At 33.9% G+C, this 21,105-nt stretch overlaps 1 protein-coding gene across 1 annotated transcript in view; it reads left to right on the plus strand.

Moving 5' to 3' along the window:
* LRRIQ1 (leucine rich repeats and IQ motif containing 1) overlaps positions 1-21,105 on the plus strand; it is a 101,267-nt gene that overhangs the window by 12,520 nt on the left and 67,642 nt on the right. The window contains exons 10-16 of the mRNA XM_050970114.1: positions 1,053-1,246; positions 2,141-2,268; positions 8,319-8,392; positions 8,691-8,784; positions 11,500-11,676; positions 17,700-18,176; positions 20,224-20,362. Of these exons, the coding sequence (XP_050826071.1) occupies positions 1,053-1,246; positions 2,141-2,268; positions 8,319-8,392; positions 8,691-8,784; positions 11,500-11,676; positions 17,700-18,176; positions 20,224-20,362 (1,283 nt within the window). The remainder of the gene's footprint in view (positions 1-1,052; positions 1,247-2,140; positions 2,269-8,318; positions 8,393-8,690; positions 8,785-11,499; positions 11,677-17,699; positions 18,177-20,223; positions 20,363-21,105) is intronic.

Below are 21,105 nucleotides of genomic sequence, written 5' to 3' on the forward strand. Positions count from 1 at the left end.
AATTTTTTTTATGAAATAAAATATGTAATCATAGGGAGTTTTTCAGAGGACATTCACAAAGAGATTCACTACTGTAAATCCAGCTCATTCAGATTCCTTTGGTGAACTTGTGAAATTTAGGGTGAGATGAAGATGAGACACAGTGTTCCCTCAAATAATCCTAAATTAACTAAATTATCTAAGAATTCATGAAACAGATGTAAAATCTGAAATTCCTTTTTTTAGATATGTTATGTGAAAGGTATCCCTTCAAGGTAAGTTTTACTACAGAGATACAGCAAAGCTGCTTGGACCTGTAGCAAGTTAGATGGATCAGTGTCATTGCAAGTGTAATGGGAAGACAGTGTAATTTTTGCTGTTGTAAGGATGATTTTAGTTGCATTCTGTGAAAGAAACAGATGCTCATGGGAATTCCTTTGCATTTCTTTTGTGTGTAGAGATTGCATGCCCTTTAATGCAGATGGCAAGAGTAAATTTGTTGAGAGTGGGATGGCTACAGTAGTATAGCTTTGCTCTTAAAGGCACTAAATTTTCTTTATAAATTTTGTTGTTAAATCTATTTTTCCATACTTCCTTAAGCATTTCTAATTTAAATAATAGTGATGATGCTGTCCTAAGTTTTAATACAGTTTTTTTTCTAACCTTGCTGATAAACTTTTTAAAAAACTCTTTAAAAATGAAATAATAAAAATTAAAACATAGTGTTTTCATTCTGATGGATGATTTTAAGAGGGCTGTTAGCATTAGAGTTCAGAGTAGTTGTAAAGTGGCTAAAGCATAGTAAGTACAGTTTATCACTAAGAGAATGTTCTCTTTCAACAGAAGTACCAAAGAGATTCTGAACTGTTATTATCGCTTAATTAACAGGATCAGAGATTTGTGAACCATATGCACTGTATATGTGATAGGCTCAAAATACAGTAATTAATTTTAAACCCTACACAGAAGTAATATTAATTGTTATATCAGAGAATGTACAGAAAAATCAGAGTTTTCTTAGTACTTGAATGACAGATTTTTATTTCATCGTGTTTTAAATCATGAATTTTCAGGAGGTCTGGAGTCACTGAAAAATCTTCAACAATTAATTGTGGACCATAATCAGTTAATCAGCACAAAAGGTCTTTGTGAGGCACCTACTCTCATTCACCTAGACTGCTCTTTCAATCATCTTGCACAAGTTGAAGGCATTGAGAATTGTGGCCTACTTCAAGTTCTGAAGTTGCAAGGCAATAATCTCCAGGAGGTAAAAGCTTTGAATTTAGTGGCTGTTGTGCATATGTCTGTTTTTGTGCATAGTCATGTTTTTCAGCATTCTGAGCGTGTGCTCTTTGATTGGTGTGGGATGTTTCATGCTCTTAGATAAGATTTTTTTTTTTTTGCCTTATCACAGGGTGATTTTTCAAAGATACAAATGGCTAGCACTTAATTGTTTTCTTACTCTCAAGTCCTTGAAGAATTGAACTCTCAGTGATTGTGGTTCCTCCTTCATTTATAGTATCTAGTTTTTTTCTAGTTAGGATTCTGATTTTGTTTATAATGTAAGAAAATATTATTATTACTTATCAGTCCTGTTATAATAGTAAGATAATTATATCAGTCTGGTAATAATGATTTAATTGCCATTACATATAAGTAATTGCTCCTTACCGTTACTTGTATATAATGATAATATTATTATAATGATTAAATAATCATGCTTATTTAATGTATGTTGATTCTCCAAAACTTGAAATTTGTGCTGCAGCATTTAAAATAGCAAAGTTGATTGCTAAACATATGCTTAATCATATTTACTAACAGTTATTCTCCTATGAATTCAAGAGATGAAAACCACTGTCAATAAGCATGAATAAAATAGTAAGGCTGTGACTCTTGGGCTCTTGAACTTTTTTTTCTTGTTTAATTTTTTTATATTGACTATTCAGTTGTGAAAGAAGACATTAAAAAGTATTTACCACCTGATATATAGAGATTATGTGTGACAACTGGTACATACATAATAAAGAAATGATACATATATCCAAAATGTCAATTTTCGTTGTATTTAGTAATGATTTATGAAAAGCATCTGGTAAACATTCCATTGATGTTTCTCTAATTTATATTAGTCTTAAATAACCATCTCGTTTCTATTTAGCTTCCAAGACTGGAAAATCATGTTCTCTTAAGAGAACTATGTTTGGATGACAATAGCATTTCTTCTATGAGAATGCTTGCTTTGTATTGGTTGCCTCTATTGCAGATTCTTTTGCTGTCTCAAAATAGGTAAGAAACATTCTTCCACTTACAAAACTGATCCAGAGGAATTTACTAAGATAACACTTGTCTGAAAAGTGTAATTCTCAGTATGGCTGAAATTTCACCATCTTTTTAGGATATTCTTTAAAAATAAAAATATGTGGTTGGCATGTAATTACATTGGCTACCTCTACTAAGAAAATTTGAAACAGCATTAACTACGTAAATTTTTTTCTCTTGGATATTATGTGAAAATAATTCTTGAGCATTGTGGCATTATTAAAACCATGGTGGGTTTCTTTCTTTCTTTAGCAATTGTTTCTAGAGTATCTCTGTCAAACTTCATATTTCACAGCTAGCTTATTCAAAACAGACTTTGAAGGCTAAGTTAAGGGCAAATACTAGAGTTAGAAAGGCCAAATAAGAATGTTTTTTATTTTACATACATATGTTAATACCCTCCAAAATAAGTATATTTGCTTTAATTTTTCACTCTTATGGTTCTGTTTAAAAGGTATAAAATAAAGAAGAATCAAGACAAGCAGTGTAAAACTGGATCATGCCCTTAAGTTCTCTGTGATTAGTTTTCTGTTTGTTTTCTAAGATAATCTATTCCTCTTTAGAAGTAGAATAACCAGATATCCTGGATTCAAAATCTTATTTTCCCCACCCCTACTTCTAGTCTATTTAAATTCTGCTAAAAAAATATGAAATGTTTATTACAGTTTGTAATATGTTTATAGAAAAAATAATTTTAATTAATATCAATCTTTTTCTATTCTGTGATAATTTTGTTCCAGATAAGACTGATCTCAGCTTAACAAACAGAATACTCCATACCATATATAGAAATATACTCTCAACTATTTACTTCCCTCTCCTGTTAGTGAATAGATGTTTTTAAAGGGTGATTCATCTGCCGTTTTTAGCTGCTTGCTTTGAGATTAATCATAGCCTAAAAGTGTCTGTTCATCTTGATTGACTAGTAAAAAAATCAAAATGACCACCCCATGTGTAGGTGTCTGCATCTGAACAGAAGAATCCCATCCTATGTGAAGTTTAGTTCAGCACAGCCAATTGTGTTTGGGAGCCTGTGGGAAAAAGGTTGTGTAAGACTGAGTTCTGTTATTATATGCAATGTCCTTCATGGAAATTGAATATTATTTAAGTATATACAACCTATATTTTTATATAAATTTTCACATTGTTTTCATAACATTTCACTAGTCATGGAGACTCTTGGATGTAAATAAAATATCTACAGGGTCTAATCCTCAAGTTCCTGATCAGGCTTCTAGGGTTTGGGATTTTTTTGTTCCCTTATTAATTCTTCTAGAGTTTGGAGAAAGTGCTTCTCCTGCCTGTGATTAAGCAAGAGCATTATATGTTAAGCATTAGGTTTTGAGTCTCACTGCTTGATTTAATTCTTGTTTTTAGCTATCTTTTTTCCTTGTCCCCTTTAGCTTCTTTGTGGATAATGTGGCTCTATATTGTAGTTTCCTCTTCTTCCTCCAGTGTAGCTATGTGTAATAAAGTGTTTGCAAACTCCTTGTAGTTCTCACATGCTTGCTAGGGACTTGCAAGCACAGTCTCAGGGATAGCTCAAATGCAGCCTCTGGATTTAGGTTGTGCTGGACTGGCCATGTAGATGTACCTTAGGTCACTTGCCTATCCCATCATCTCAGAGTTTTTAAAGTCCATTGCAGTACTTGCTCTGGTTTTCCAGTAGCCAAGCAGAGATGCAGTGTTTGGTCTGCTGAGTTCCTTTTGCTGGACTGTGAGAAAGGACACATTTTTGCATCAACAGACTGGATGTGCTGAAAATAAGTACACATTTTGCCCCCAAACAATTCCCCTTCTTTCCTTGATGTATCTATAGCTTATGGGAAATCTTTGTGACAAACAGGACAAGATAGCCTTAAATCCATATTAAAAGCCTCAAAATTCCTGGCATTTCAGTAGCCTGCTCTGTTACACTCACTTTATGTACACTTCTAAGCAGCTCCATATGTGTGTGCTATAGCATAAGTAACTCGATGTTCTATAGAAACAGCGAATGTAATGGAGTAAGCTGTTGAAAGAAAAGCTGTTTCTTTACTTTTATCCTACAGCCAGTGCAATTTTGTGAATTTTTTCCAAGTGTGCACTGAGTGCCATTTCCTCTTTACTGATTGCAGGAAGCCAATATAATGATAATGCTATGAATCTGTATTCTTTCTGAAAGTGAAGTCCTGTGAAAAGAAAATTCTTACACTAATTTACAGGACATTTTTATTCCTGAGATGCTTTGTCTGCATCATAAATAAGAAATTGTCAAAAGCAAAACTCCAAAAATTATTTGATTTAAATTGTTTTAAACCTATAGTCTTAACAAGAAACTAAAGCAGGTAGTGACTAATTCCTTCAAATAAAAAAAAGACAGCTATTTCAACACTGCTTTTTTATTGAGTGTTTTATTGTGGCTTTTATATACAAACCATATTCTTGATCAATGTGCAGTTGACCAAAGACAATGGTGAATCTCCTCTTGACTTGGTTTCTGCACAACTGCGACTATGAAGATACATGCTCTGTTTTATAGCAGCTGAGGACACAACTGTCAAGTTAGTTTAAAAAAGTGACATATTCTTTTTTCTTCTGTTGTGCGTAAAGATTTCAGGTATGGGAGAAAACAGCCTTGTCCTTATGTATAATTATCAAATTTTTAATATGAGTTCAGAGTGCATGTGGCATTTATATTTACATGTAATCCCATTTAATTATGCAATCTACTAGTTAATTTCTTTTTAATTTAAGAACTTTACAGTGAGACACTAAACATGCTATTCTGGTACCATTTTTTTTCAACTTCCAAATAGACAAAATCCCTCCTAACATTTTTGTTTTAATGTGGTATTAATAAGACCAATTCTTTTTTTTTTTCCTATCAGTTGCTTTTCACTAAGATAACCTAAGTGAGATAGATAAAAATTTAATATTTACAAAAATGTAATCTGCAAAAGTTCCATTTTTATTTTGAGAAAATGGTTTGGCCCAAATCAAATTTGTTGTGAACATGTAGCTCCTGTGTTTTTGCAGCTAGATGCATATAATTCCTAAAAAGCTTATATTGGAAATGCTAAAAAGTTGGTTAAGTTCTTTCTTAGCATGCCTTGTTCTCTCAATTTAAATATATATGGTATCTGTGTTTTTAGCTGAATTTCTCAGACATGAGAGTTGATCTCCTTGCAAGCCATGATGTTTTGAAAATTTGACCACTTTTCCAGAATTATCATAACAAATCTAAATGTCATTGGATGTTTAAATAAGTCATTCATGGAAAAAGCTATACCGATATATAGTGGTTTTCTCCATCCTCTCCTTACCACTCTTGATTTTTAAAATAATTTTCAGTAATACTTTACTGGTGATAAGTTTCTGTCTAAGTATGTGGCATCATGGATAATGTAGTTGAAGTACTGTCTACAAGAGTATTCAAGAAGCTAAGTGGCTACCTGACAGATTTCCTATATTCTGTATATTTCCTGCTTATAAATACGGGGATTATTGTAAACTGAACTGTCTTTAATTTAAGGAATGAAAAAGCAATCTGGTCTTTACCTAAAGACCTAGATTACGATACATTTATTTTAGTTATTTTGCCCTGCTTCCTGCTTACCGCTTATTAACATCAATGCTAATTTTTCTGGGGAAAAGCAGTTGCACTGCAGGATTTAGACCATCTTGAGCAGTAACTGCTATTCATGTTCAGAAACACAATCTTTATTTTCTGTGATGCATACTTGCAACTATTCTTAAACCTTGTTTTCTGATATAGCCACAAAGGCTACGTAAACTCTATCCCTGACTGTTCTGATAGTGCCTTAAATGGGAACAGAAAAAGGAAGCTATAGCTTGCTTTTTTGTGGATATCTTTTACTTTTGTGTCTTCTTTGTAATTTATATCTCTCTTATGCCCAGGGCTAATGTGACAAGGTCAAGTAGTATTAAGTTTTCAGTAATGTCCTTTGTCTTTCTGGTTTGAATTTTCTTAGGAAAAAAATTAACAAAGAATGTCGGTAAAGGGAAAGCTATAGAATGACGGAGAAATGTTTTAACTCTCATAATGCCAACGGCAGGCAAGGACATTCCAGTAGACAATTTCTAATCCACCACAGCATATGCTGATAAAGATCCAGAGAACTCATTATAAATAAAAACCCTGCATTAACATTTTCCCCTCATGCATTTGTTTTCTGAATATATGAATCTGTAGTCATGAATTTTTGGTTTTTGCAGCCATACTATTAGCCAGTAATATATATGATGATATTTGCTACAAATATTAAATATACTTATGTATTGTTGACTGATGATGAGAAACTAAAATGCTGAAATTTGTATTACTATTATATACAGATCTATATATAAGGCTTAATCATTTATAGAGTCAATACTTGTTCATAGTTGTTTGATTCCATGGAAAGCTTCCATAGCACAAAGGAAATAGAACTAAGTAGGGTTAGAACCAGGAAACTTTACAATGTAATTTGAGAAAAAAATGGAAGTACAGTGGCACGTACTCAGTTGTCTTTGCATCTATTTCTCTGCATTTACTCTTAAAATGTTATGTTTTTGTATAGAAATATTTCTCAGCTGAATGTGGAAACTATTTTTTTTCTGTTTTTAATTTGGTTGTATTTTCAATGAGATTAAATAATCTATAAGCAACATTTAGCAAATAATTAGTGCACCAGAGTGAAATTCAGTTCTGCCTTTTCAGTTGTAAAGCCTGTGCTGGAAGCACAACGTAGTTGTACCTTTCAGCAGCAAAGACGCATTTTTGTCCCTCAATTTCATTTTGTGTAGGGTCATATTTCAGACAAAAAGAATTCTGATTTATACCTTTCAAGGTCACTACACCCTTAGAAAAAACTACTTTCAGTGAAAATTAGCTGTCAAAAACCGACCACATACAGTGCCATTTCTGTTACCATGCTAGGGCCTTGCCGTTACAGGGATGAAACGTTACCTAAACATCTATTTCTTTAAAAAATGTACACTTGGTGTACCATGTGCTTAAATATTCTAGTTGCAGTTGATAATTGGGATTCTTCGCATCTTGTTTTTTACTTTTTCCTGCCTCTTTCATATTCAACATGAACTAAGGTAAACTTTAATCTGAAAGGTAATATTTGGCAATAGCCTGGCAGCTGAACAAACCGTTCCACGTTCGTTCTTGCAACAATGAAAGTTTGTAAGCAAAGAAATAACACTGAGCCTTCATCCTTTTGTAGTAGCAATAGCACACATCTTACAGTCCCAATCCCTTCTGTATAGATGAATGTCAGCTCAGTTTCTTTACATTCACTCCTCAATACTGCAAGCAAGAATTTTGTCCAGTCTGCAGCCTGTAGTACTGCCTTGCTGCATTATTGCTCAAGACAAGCTCTGATAATGCAAGAAGAACAATTCCATAACCAATTCCATAAATGTGTCAGTAATCAGCACTATTTGACACAATCTGACAGAAGTATTAAGACAGAGGAAGCACTAAAAATATATACAGGATAGTGCAGCCTTGACCTGTTGAAATAGAAATCCATGACAATGGTTATGCTAGTTTTAGGATCTAGGAAGTAATGTGCTGATTGGAGGAGAGAAACAACCTGATAAGAAGTTTGAGCAATGAGGAAAGAGGAAAGAAGCCAAACAAATTTTATTTTTTCTCCAAAATCAGGACCCTCTATTAGCACCATTCATTAGTAGTAGCTATGGTGCCTAAAGAAAAACCAGCTGAGTTCTGTAAATTTTATAAGACTTCAGATATTCAGTATTAAATGCAGGGAACAGAATGAAATATTTATCACATAAAAAAACATTTATGAGAAAGTATTAAAAACTGAGGTGCTGGGAAAACTAAGAAATATTTTCAGGTTAAAATTTCAGTAGTTAGTCCTAGCACCTTGGATAGATAAATGGGCATTTTCTTACATAAAGAAGTAAATTGTCATATCTGCAAAAGATTCTGGTGCCTTTCTGTTTATGAACCGCTGTTTAAATTTAATTTTTAAATATCTTCTCTGTTTTGTTCTTAGATTAACTGACCTTGTGCCTTTAAATTCATTTGTATTTTTGGAAAAGCTGGATATCAAAAATAACTGCTTGTCAGGTGAGTTGCCTTAAAAAAAAAAAAAAAAATCAAATATGAAGTCCTTAGTTGAATTATAAACTGATTTGAATGTGACTGTTCCCATGTATTTATTTATAAGACACATTTATGTGGGAAATATACAAATATTTTTCAAACATGGGTATTATAGATAATAATTAAAACTATGCTGTATAGATAGCAGTCTTGCTTTTAGGACTGCATGATGCTGGTACATTTTATTTTCATGTAAGAATTTATAGGAAATAAGATGGTTCTGCATTTGGACATATTTCAGTGTCTTTCTGCTATGCTACAGATCTTAAAGATGTCCATACATGGCTTAGTGGCTGCCATAAACTAAAGGAGTTGGCATTGAGTGGGAATCCCCTTGTCCAAGAAAAGAACTGGAGGTAAGAAAAATACTTTAATTTGCTGAATCAAAAAATCAAAATCAGACACAGATTGTTGAATCTTAGTTAAATATTAGAAGCACTTCCACATATAGCCTGAAGAGTCTCGTTGCTGTGACAGGTTCACGTTGTGCATAGCTAGTGAAGGGGTAGTGTCTGTTAGAAGAAAAAGTCAGGATGAATGTTTGATTTTTCCTTTGTAGTTGTGATTAGTTGGTTCAATTACTTAGTAGTAATTGAAAATTAGCCTTTTTTATGCTTCTTCAAATTCCTTATCTCAACATCAAAAATGTATAGCCCTTATAATTATGAAAGAGATGTAAGAGTGATGCTGTCATTTGCCCTTCATTATTGCCTGGAATAATGATCTGAAAAGTTAAAGAGCTACTCTTAGAGATTACATGTCTCTATATAAAAAATGAGTAGGGTAGAAAAGAAACATGACATACAAAATTACATGCCGTTAACATGATTCCTGAAATGAGTAGTTACATAGTTTTGTAAACCATAGGAGTAAAATTGCAAATGAATAGGGGTTTTCTGTATAATTTTTTGCATGTTAGACATAGTGCTTGTGGTGTGCCCTTACTAGAGCCAAGTACAGGGGTATGATCACTGCCCTAGTCCTGCTGGCCAGACTAAAACCTAAAAAACAAAAATCACCCTTATATTTGTATCTTCCATTTGAAGATTTTTGTACAAATTTATGATTACTAATCAAAAGAAAAAACTCAACCATTTCAAACTTTTATTTAGAAGTGTTTGAGTAGTTTAAGAGGTAGCTGTGCAAGTACATTCTAGATTGGTTTGTTTGATTTTTTTTTAATGAACGGACTTATTTGCACCCTACGGCTCCTGCAGGTAATTTCATTCATAAAATTCTGTGACTGTGACAGTGTTTTAAATTTCCATTTCTATTGTTTGAATTCCTACTCTTGTACAAAACTAAGTGTTATTTCACTTGTAACCTAGAGGGAAAAGCTCTCTGAATTTCAATTTAGCTATGAGAACTGACACTTTAGCTTGCTTAAACCAATAGAGCTTTTATGATTAGACAAGAGATTAATTTGTCTAAAGGATTTAATGTATGGGATACTATGAAATATGGATTTGCTGAATACAGCATTGACTGTAACTTCAGACAATATGTCCCAGTGAACTTTGCATAACCCCTTGATACCAACAAAGGAATTAGTTGTAAAATTTCCCAATCGGTTTCGTACTTTCATGTCCAGCCAGCGATAACACCAACAAAAGTGAACTAGTAAGAAATCTCTTTCTAAAAATTAAACCCTGAGATCAGTCTGAGCACTCCTAGGGGAATATGTTTCAATGCTGTAATTATTAATAGAGCCTCTTAAGTGACAGAATATTCACCAGGAAGTTTTCACTAAATGAAATATTGACTCACCCCTTCACCAGGAGAAACCCAGCTGGAAAAATGAGTGTTGGGATCCCATAGCTCTGAGAAACAAAACTTCCATCACTGATGAACTTTGATATGTCACTGTTTTGGTGTATTACTATTCAACATCAGCTTTGGTAATTTCTCTCTACATGTTCAGGAACCGTTGATCTAAACCCATAATTTTATTCCAGACATAGTTGAGATGGTCTTCATTAATGGGCAGTAGAGAAGGAAAGTTTTCTATGTGCAAAAACTGATGTTCTAATCTGTTATTTGGAATAATACAACTTTCTCTGTTTTTAAACTTAGACTTTCTCAGATTTAAACTTAGTGTATGTTGTCTGAGCTCAGTAGTAATCCTTTACCTTCACAGGGAATAGTCAGGGATTCCAAAATTTTGAAAACAATACGATCTTTTTCAGTAATAGGGGGATTTAGAGCCTACAATTAGTATTCTTTCAAGAGTTCATGTTACTTAAAACTGAGTTAAAGGAAATATTGAGAATTGATATAATTTTGCAGTGTTCAAACTTTCAACAACTTTAGTCTGGTACAAGAAATATGTGAAACAAGGTTGCAGTACCAGCTTACATCTCTTGGTAACATAAATGAAACCTCACTGATTATACATCTTTAATTGTTTTTTAAGTTTCTCATACATATTTTTTGTTACATCAGTAGCCACAGCTGTCATTTTTATAGCAAGGAAATTTCATCTTAGCTCTCATTCCTTTCCCTGACCCAAATTCAGTGTTTTCTTTTTCCTGTCAGGCGTTCCTAATAGCATGTCAGTATACATGTGTATGTGAATGATAAAGGGAGTAGAATTAGCTAAGTTTAGTATTTTATGCAGTTTTAAAATTTAAGTTCTGTGATGTGTCAACAAAATCTGACTGTATTTTAATCCTATGACTTAGTTTGCTGTGTTGCCAACTAATCAAATGAATTACAGGTGCCTATGCATATGTCAAATTTTCCCATTGAGGTTTGTGTAGGTAAAATTCTAGCTCTAGTGATTTGAGACTGGTACCATTGAATTTTTTGGTGTCAGTATTTCAACAGTGCTCATTATACCAATGAAGTGTTAAGAAGTCTTGCTGTGTTCTATGTTTTATTCTTTATATTAGTCTTTAGTTTAAGTATAAATTCTTAGTTAATGTGTTAACATATGAAATAAGGACAAATACATGTAAACATTTAGAGGATTATCTTTATGTTCTATATTTGCTATATGATTTTTATCAACAAAATGGGTATTTTAGCATAAGGATTTTTTCAAAAATCTAATTAATTTTTTTTTTCCTGAGGTCTTCCATGTTGGAGTTCCTTCCTAGTTTACAGTTGCTTGATGGTGAAATCTTAACCAATCATACTTTACCCACAACTGAAAAAGTCAAAGCATCAGAATTGGGAACTTTTCTGGAACTTTGTCAAGTTCAAATTGAAGAAAATATTCAACTGAAAAAAAAAGCTGCTGAATTAGAGTACGTATTTATGTGAATATAAATTGCATTCAGAAATATTTCTTTATGTATTGTTACTGAAGTTCTTGTTGGCATATGAATTTTACTTATGTTTTTTTGCCTGGAAATGTATTAGCATAAGAAAGAGATTTGAATCACTGACTTTAGAGCAAAGTTTGCTTTAGACAGTTACTAAATTGTAAGGGCCTTGAGTTTTGTCTCTTTAAATTTGAGAAAACAGATGGATCAAAACCTGTAGTTAGTAGTAGTTGAATGAATTCATACACGCAACATAGTGCTATACAGGAATTGTAGCTTAAATTCTGAAAGCTGAATAATCATATTAACATGAATTCCAGCTTTAACTTAATCAAGTCTAATTTGGCTTTTGGTACAATATGCTCTGCTTTTATTTCTGCTTTTTTTTCCATGTGTATGTTATTCACATTCTAAATAATTGCAAAAGATTTGACTTCTTTTCTCTTAAGGTAATGAATTAGATGGGCCTGTTTACAAGTGTTTAATTTTGTCATACTTGCTACCTTTATCACTGTTAAAATGGTTAGTTGTCCAGTAACTTCAGTTTAAACCATGTAGGTAGTAATGTATCACTTACACATGCTATGTTTTAATTTTTTGTGATATCTAAATGTCTCAAACTTCTCATTTCTGCTCTTGGTAACATTTCATGTTTTTTTTATCAAAGTTTCTTTTCATTTCCTAGAAGGTTCATGAAATCCTTTGAATATCCAACTCATGTTTTAATTTTTGGAAATTTTTCTTGATTCTTCCAGGTACTGAAAATTAGCCCAGAGCAGGTGAAGCATGTGCTGTTTTGCATTGTTTCAGTTTAAACTTTGCCTTGCATACTTTGGTGGTTCAGGAAAAGTATGCTATTTTTTTTTTTTTTTTAAATCTGGCTATTTTGTGTTTGCATGTAAGCCTGTACATGCATGGTATTACTAGCTAGCAGTTTATTACATCGTTGTATTATTGCAGCTTTTACTAAGCTGCAGTGAAATCTTCATAGTTCAGAATCAGATTAACTTGAAAAGAGGTTTGTATAAGAATTAGATTGCAATTAGTTAGGAGAAATTATATAGTGCATTTTTCTATGACAGATGTAATGTGTAAGTGGCTCCTAAAACTGATATGTTTCACCATTAAACCATCAAGATATGTCTTCTCCACTTCTGTGATTTTTGGCTTCTGGTTTGCAAGTGGGAAGTTGATATTTCCAAATCTATTTACCATCCTGAAATGGTGTTCTCTCCTTCCTTTTTCATAAAAGAAAATAAAGGTCTCCTTTTCTATGATTGAAAACATTTTTCCATGTCTGATATTTAGACATTTCATCATTATCCTTTGGCAGAAAAAAAAGCCAGTTTATAATTAGGATATGACTTGGGAGCAAACTGTAGTCAAATCTAGGGAGCTAACTTTAACTTTCATATACATTTCTGCAGGATGGGACAAAATGAGAGGGAAAGATGATATTCCTAAATTTTATTTTTGTTAAATTCTACATGAATGAACATGAGAAAAATAAGAAACATGTTGAGTTGTCAGGCTAAGAGCATCCATTAATTATGAATAGTATGTGGCTCCCACTCCTTTCTGGAAGCTGACTTGTACTTCTAACCTCTTTTATCAAAGGCTGGGAGTGGGAGATGGAGTGCACACTTACTGCACTTGCAGACCAAAAGCCTTCAAAGGCAATTGTTAAGGGAAGGGCTACCAGTCAGACACAGGCAAGATGGGAGGACAGGTCCCCAGGAACCTTGTAAATTCAGCAAGGGCAAGTGCACAGTTCTTTTCCTAGGAAGGAGATAAAGAAAGGAGGCTTTCTGCCCACTCCCAGGCTGCTTGCTGGGTGGAAGAGAGAAGGCTTTGACTCTGTCACAAGCACTGTTCAGCAAAACATTAGTGTTTTATAAATACAGTTTTGGTCACAAATCTAAACAGCAGCATTATATGGGCAACTGTAACAGGAATGAATTCATTCCAGCCAGAGACAGTACAATTGGGCATAAGGAAAAGCCTTTTCAGGGTGGGACAGTGATGAATTGCAATAGGCTGCCCAGAGTGGTTGTGCAGTCTTGTTCTTGGAGATTTCCAAGACCTGACTGGATGAAAACCTGAGCAGCCTGGTCTGCTTTGAGAGCTGACTCAGCTTTGAAGTAAAAGGTTGAACCAGAGACCTAAATCTGAGGTTCCTTCAATTGAGAATTGTTTTATTATTCTATGTAAATTTTCAAAGAGAAGTTTTTGAAAGAGCCTGCAGATGTTTGAGAAGAACAGTAGTGGAAAGAGGTGATTATGTAAACATCTCTTCTTTCCTCAATGTATGGTTTGGGTGGAGGGAGGGCGGGGAGTGCAGAGGAGGGGGGGTTGTGGATTTTTTAAGCTTTTGAGAATTCCTTTGTGATCTTGTAAATCCCTAAATGTGACATGATTGAAGCATCTTGTATCCAATTTGGTCTTAAAATTAATTTCTTGTGTGTTAAAGCCATCTATCTTTTATTTTGACTGAAGTAAAATTTGTGGATGACTTGAAAACCATTGCAAACTGCAGTTCGTAAAAGGAACTCTAAACAACTTGTTTGTATATAAGCCTTAGCAGCATAGCTATTATATGTACATATTGCAATACTTTGACTGAATTAATGTGACATTGCTAAACAACAGGCCAGCAACAGAGCAAACTTCTGTCTGTTTCACATCTTGCTAAGTTATGAGCCCCTGTAGGTGCGACCTCAAGTATGTAAGCTGCCAGAAGTAATCACTGCTTGCTTCCCTAATCTGTTTCATACACCAATGCTGCCCAGTTAAATTCTCTGTGCTGTTTCTTCCCAAAACTTCTCTGTTGTTGCCACGCTTAAGAATAAAACTGACTTTAAAATTTAATTTCTCTATTACACTAAATGTTTTCTGTCACGTTACCTTTAGATGATTTGTAATAAGTAACCATGTACAAAAATATGATACTTCTGCTGCAGCAATTTGTTTTCAGCCATCAGATGTGCAGTTGGCTGGCTAGTGGAACTTGAACTTTATAAATACTGTATGTATTTTACAGTGAAAATGACAAGAATTTCATAAATGGTGTTGGAAAGAGAAAATATGTCAACAGTGACCTGTTTCATGTTTGTAAGGGACTTTGGTAAACTGCAGTTGAACATCAATAATGATGCTTGTAGAAGTTTCCCTGAAGACTTTAGATTTTACCCCATACTATTGCGAACAAAAGCTCACATAAATTGAGGTGCACTATTTGAATATTCCATGTATTAGAATTCTGAAAGTCATGGTAGCGGAAAATAGTATTAGGGCCACTAATGTGCCCAGCATATTTGTACAGTGCTGCAAGATTCTACCCTTGCCCTTCTGGCTCATTGCTCCTTTTTCCCACTGCAAAAGCATGCAACTTAAATTTGCATGTGGCATAAATCACTTTCACTTGTTATGATCAAAATAAAGCCTAGCAGCAACTGAACATGAAGGAATGTGCTGATCAAAGCTGAAAGCCATAAAATTTTGCTGTTGCAAGGCTACCATATTTATCTGTATTTCATTGCACACTAAGCAGCCAGACGCAGTGGATACTGATGCTTTCATAGGATAGTTCCATTTCTTGTTTTGTCTGGATGCCAATTTATGCTTAAAACCTTGGTCAGATCTTAACCAAGAAGCAATTCTAGGTTAAGTGTGACCAATAAATGTGGAAAAGGTCTGAAAGGCAAACCATGAATTTACATTAATTTAAAAGAAAATATTGTGGTATCAAAAGTCTTAATGTTGTTATATTTCTTACTTTGTCTTCTCCCTTCCTTTGTGTGTTCTTTTTTTTACCATTAAAGATGTAAACCATTCCTGCATATTTTCCATTACAGCAGCTTCCTTTCTGTGGTCTGAATAAGCAATCTTCAGGAACACCTCTCTAGTATCAAGAGTGCGGTGCAGTTGAGGCACTGGGAAACTTGCAGTGTGTTGATAGGATGTTGATATATCCCTGTTGGCTGAAGGGAGCCACCAAGCTGACTGCCACCCAGGTGGTACTCAGGCCTCATGGTGACCTTTGGTGTCCATGTGCTGGAGCTTTACCTTGGCAGGAGAACCTCAGGTACACCGTGCCACTTCATTGCACATCAGTCTCTGAGATACCACTTCAGCTTCCTTTGGAGTTTCTTTAAACTTAAACCAGTATGACTGAAAAAGCTTAACTGAAAAGCTGCTGATACAGAGGGTGGCCTAAAAATCCTGTATAAAAATCCAAGTATAGTTGTGGATTGCCAGGGAAGGTGTGGGAGAGGGTACATGCCCACAGAGACAAGATGGTGTTTTGCACCCACTGCTTGGAAAAAGCAGTCTCTATAAAAAAACTAACACATGATCTCTGGTGACCACAAAATCATTCCCTGCCTGAATTTTCTCTTCCTCAATCCCTCCATTTCTGCTTGACATATTCATAGCCACTGGAAGGATGAAACAGCTGCTTGAGATATCCCTGCACCTGTCAAAGGAGAAGATTCACTGTTAGAGTTATTTGGTTTTCTTTCTTTCTGTTTTTTTTTTTCGACAATGAACAAGGATACTCAGGATACGGTTTTCAGAGGATTTTTTTTTTTTGCTCAATATATAAAAAATTCTGCAATATTTTAATTTTCATAAACAAATAAACCAACAAAATAAAACAAAGGGAAAAAAAACAGGTGGGAATGTATTTTTTCCTTTGTTTTTGGTCTTCTCACCACATTATTTTATGTAGAAATTCAAAAATTATCTTGTACCAGATTTTTTTAAAAAATACTTTAACTAATTCAATATATTTAAGTAAAGAATTTAATTAATGCTGTAACTATTTTCTTTTAAAGTAATAGTTATTCTTACTATGTAGCATGTTAGATCCTTAAATAAATTTATAGATTGGTTTAAATATTTTTAGGACTTGTATGTGTGGAATTAACAGGAGTAGGAGTAATATTTTGTAGTGGACAATCAAATGTACACAGTGAGCTGGGTGCTTTAGCTGTGTGGATGAATTCAGCCATTCAGATTTTGTCCAGTAGCACTGAATTTGCACGAGCAGTGGAAGAGTTGGAATCCTTTTTACTCTTATAGGGTCTGATTGATTATGTTCTTAAAAATCTAAAATGTTAGTTGAACTTCTCTGAGGATATAATTATAATGGTAAAGAGTCCCCAGAGCGTTATAAAAATTTCACCTTTCCAGAATGATGAATAGTAAGGAAATTTCTGCTCTTCTAACTATAATTTTAGGACATATTTTTTTCCAGACTAACAAGAAAATTGATTTTATTTCTATTTTTTCTCTTGGATTGCTGACCTAGAATTGACTTTGCACTCCTCTGAAATTACCACCGGATTACAGATCTCTGCATCTATCTATACTATTAAAGGAAAATCTTTTCATGATCCCAGAAGTACCTGCCACCTAATAAAATGAACAAACACCATCCAAAGTACAGACAGCCATTTGAATCTGTAACAATTAGTTCATATTTACTCTTACTTATCCTCATCATTCTTCCTGAATTTTCTTTAGACATTGTAGTTTGTTGGTTTGAATCTACGTTTGGGTTTTGTTGCTTAAGTTCTTATCTGAATTTTAAAATTACTGTTATTTTTATATGAGTTTTCATAGTTGCCAGATAAAATTGGATTGTTAAGGCAAAATTGCCTCAAACCTTCCAGAAATTTGGGCTTCACATGCCACTAGCCACACAGAAAATTAATAGTGAAATGCATGATGTAACGGCTATTTTAAAAAGACTGAAAACTTTCTCTTTTAGGAAAACTCTGAGTAAAATAAGAAATATCTGTGATTATAGTTTAAATATGTCCAAATTAGGATTCGTAGTTACCAAAACTGGATTTCCAATGACACTAATTGTTATTTGCTGTAAGACCATGGAAACCTGTAAGAATACTTGAAAGTACAAGCTATTTTAGAAATAATAGAGGGATTTTTTTTTTAAAGCATTCTAACAGACATGTAAAATTTTTTTTCTTTTATTTTTTCAGAATTACCTCTTCTGTTGATTCTGTACTGGGACAGTGCTGGTATTTTAGTCAGTTGATGAAACTTAGTATTAAACACCGATACATACATGAGTATGGTGAACTAAACATTAATGACAGAGATGGACCAGAAGCACTTGAAAATCATTTAAAGCAAACATCCACTGGCTGCCTACAGGAGAATAACCTCTTTATCATGGGTGTGACAGAAAATAAACAGGTCTTGTTGGATTCTTCCAAAAGATGGATTGCTACTGGTGATATTCAGGCCACATTGATTAACTCCTCCCTACCTGTGCATCAGAAGGAAAATAGAGGAGATCAGAGAGGGAAGCAGAAGAGCACTGAATCTTGTGTTAATTACAGTGGGGAGAGCAAAGGCGACAATAACATGTCAGGCCAACTCACATTGCAACAGTCAGTGACAGTAGCAAGTGCTAAGGAAAGAAATCTCCAGCTCTTTGGGAATGATACAGAGAGGTAAGACAGATGTCAGGTTGCTTTCAAATCGATTATGTAGATAGACAATAGGAGTGAGGATTTTTTGTTTAAAACAGAGGCACAGAACTTGTAAGATAACATTTTTAAGCTTATTAGACAATAAAGAGTTATAATCAAGTGTTGCACACTAGGTTTCTGTATTAACAATTAAGAATCCCTTGTGGTATTCTCCCAGTTGGTATATTGGGATATAGATATTTATGTACTTCAAATAACATTAAGACACCAGTTCAATGAGACATACAAAGTTAGGAATGCAAATGACAAATGCTTTACAGAAACTTTGGAGGAGATTAACTAGAAACTAGTGTAAGGTTTTTAGCCAAAATTATCCATTAGACATTCAAGATTAATTTGTGTCAACTTTACAGTCAGTACCATTTAGAAGTCAAGAAGAAAAATTGCTTAAATCTAGCATCCTAATCCCTTGATTTTGGCCAGTCTTCTGCTGTTGTGATGACTGAAGAGCTGATGGCCTGTCCTGCTTTTGGTACTTCTCCAACATGCGTCAACCTGCTTATTAAAAGTAGAGGCAGGGGTGAGAGGCCAGTTCAACTTGTTATGTGTCCCTAGATTTTCTCCTGCATGACACAGACTGGTTTGTTACCTCTTTGGAATGTGTTTGCTGCTGATTTGTGTAGTTCTGGATTTACAGACAAGGGAAACAGAAGCTGGATTTTTGGAGAAAATCTTCAAGAATTGAGTTAAAATTTCATAGGATTCAGTTTCAAAAACAGGTATCTTGAGAACCTGAAAAGCAAGCATGGTGGGTGTGCTTCTTTGGGCTGTTTAGGCTTATGGTAAATAGGAAACTGCTTAGTAGGTACTTAAGGCACTAATAATTTGTCATAAATTTTATGATTAGGGAAGACCACGCAATTCATTATCACCTCTCAGCAAGCTGAAAGCAAGAATACATTAGTCTATTGCATGAGATGAATAAATGAATACTCATAGATGAAATTTTTGGAATAGTTCATTTAGTTTTTCATTAATGTTTTGAATGAATTCTGTAAGTATTTTTTGGAGAGTTCTCTTCAAAACAGAATGCAGACCATTTTTTGTACTTGTCTTGACCTCTGAAGTGTGATTTTTATTTTTTTATTTTTTTTTTACTGACTAGCAGTCCTCTATTTAAATAGATGCTCTACACAAGGAAAGGAATTATGTAAAGATTGGAAATTTAGATGTCTTTTCTTTATTACACTATCCAATTGAAAGGAGTATTTTGTGGAGAAAAGAATTCCAAGATAGTAAAGATAGAAAAGTTATAATGCAGAGCTGACATTATACTTTTTATTCGTAGGTATGAATTAGTTGAACATATATTTAGAAATTGGAATCACTGAACAGATCTAAATAGTCTCTACCTAGTTCTTATTAAAAATGAGCAAATTAGAAAATTTACACATATAACCAGTGGTCAGAAGTCATAATGGGTAAAAGCAGCCAAAGATGAAATTGCACTGTTTTTCCTGTCTGCTCCATTGAAAATACCTGTCTCATTCAGTTTTCAGTATTTATCCCTCTTTCATGCTTGGTGTTTGTTTTTGGGGTTTTTATGTTTGGTTGGTTTGGTTTTTGGTTTTGGTTTTTTGGTTTTTGGTGGTTTTTTTTTTTTGTTTGGGGTTTTTTGGGGGGGTGGGGTTTTTTGGGGGGGTTTTGAGGGTTTTTATTTTTTTTTTTATTTTTTTTTTAATATATTCAGTGGAAATAAGAAGGCCTCTCCAATAGTTTATTCAGTCACTGTTACAGCACTTTTGCTCCTAATCCTTCCTTTGAGGACTCTTCCTCTACTGTAATTATTCATGGAATGGAGCCCAGATTCAGAAGTTATGTGGTGAGAATATCCTCCGGTGAGCACATATATCATCACATCTTGATTGTAATTTCTTGTTTAGCAGCACAACTTTTCATTTGTCTCAAAGCACAGTGCTGTGTTTTATGGTTGAAGTTTGGCAGATATGATAATCCAGTTGTATTGGTGAGGCTATGTGAGTCATAAATATATTTATTTCTCCATGAGCCTACATATAGAAGCATCCTCGATCCAGTCCTTCTGGCGGCAGTACCATGCTCAGAGGAAAAATGACTGCAAGAAAACAGAGAATCATCAGCTGGTAGAAGCTTTGAAACAAAAACATGAAGCTGCCACAGTAATCCAGGTTGGTTTATGGTATTTTCTTTTTTTGTAAATTTAATAACAAAATCTTTCTAGCTTTGTTTAATTATCATTTTGTATCTATTTTTGCTTATTATTTTATTAAGTTTCATAATGAAACATTTTTGTTTTATTTAATCAGCATAACCTTAGTGTTTCTAAAACAGATACTTCTTTATGAAAAGCTTTATAGAAACATATTTTCCCTTTACCAAAAAATATTTTCCCTTTTTTCACCAAGTATTTATTTCCCTGAATTATTTTTACTTGATATAGTTCTAATATTAAGCTTAAGAGATACTTTGCCCATGTTCTTACTGGGGCCTGTGTATGCAGTGAAACTGATGGATGCTGTGTAACCCATGTTGAGTCTGTTATCTATGTGACTAAATAATCTTCCTGTCTCTTCTATCCTACCTATCCATTTCTTTCCTTGTCTTCCCATCTCCAAAGCCCAGGATTGCTTTATCCATATTGTCCTTGGGAACAGACCATGGCCTAGGCTGGTCTATGGTAGATACTGAGCTAATAACAGTTAAACAGAATGGGTTACTATGGCCAAGGGTTGGAGTCCACACCTTGACTCTGTTTAGTTTGGTAACCAGTATTTGCTTGCCAAGTTGACAAGGTTCATGGAGTTATTTCCTAAATTTTGAAGCAAGTCAACTCTGTTGATTTTATATTTCAAGCTAACTTGGAAACATTCCATAGAGTAGATCTTATATACAAATTTCAAGAGTTATAATT

This window comes from Serinus canaria, chromosome 1A (assembly GCF_022539315.1).
Source record: "Serinus canaria isolate serCan28SL12 chromosome 1A, serCan2020, whole genome shotgun sequence".
Taxonomy (NCBI): Eukaryota; Metazoa; Chordata; class Aves; order Passeriformes; family Fringillidae; genus Serinus; species Serinus canaria.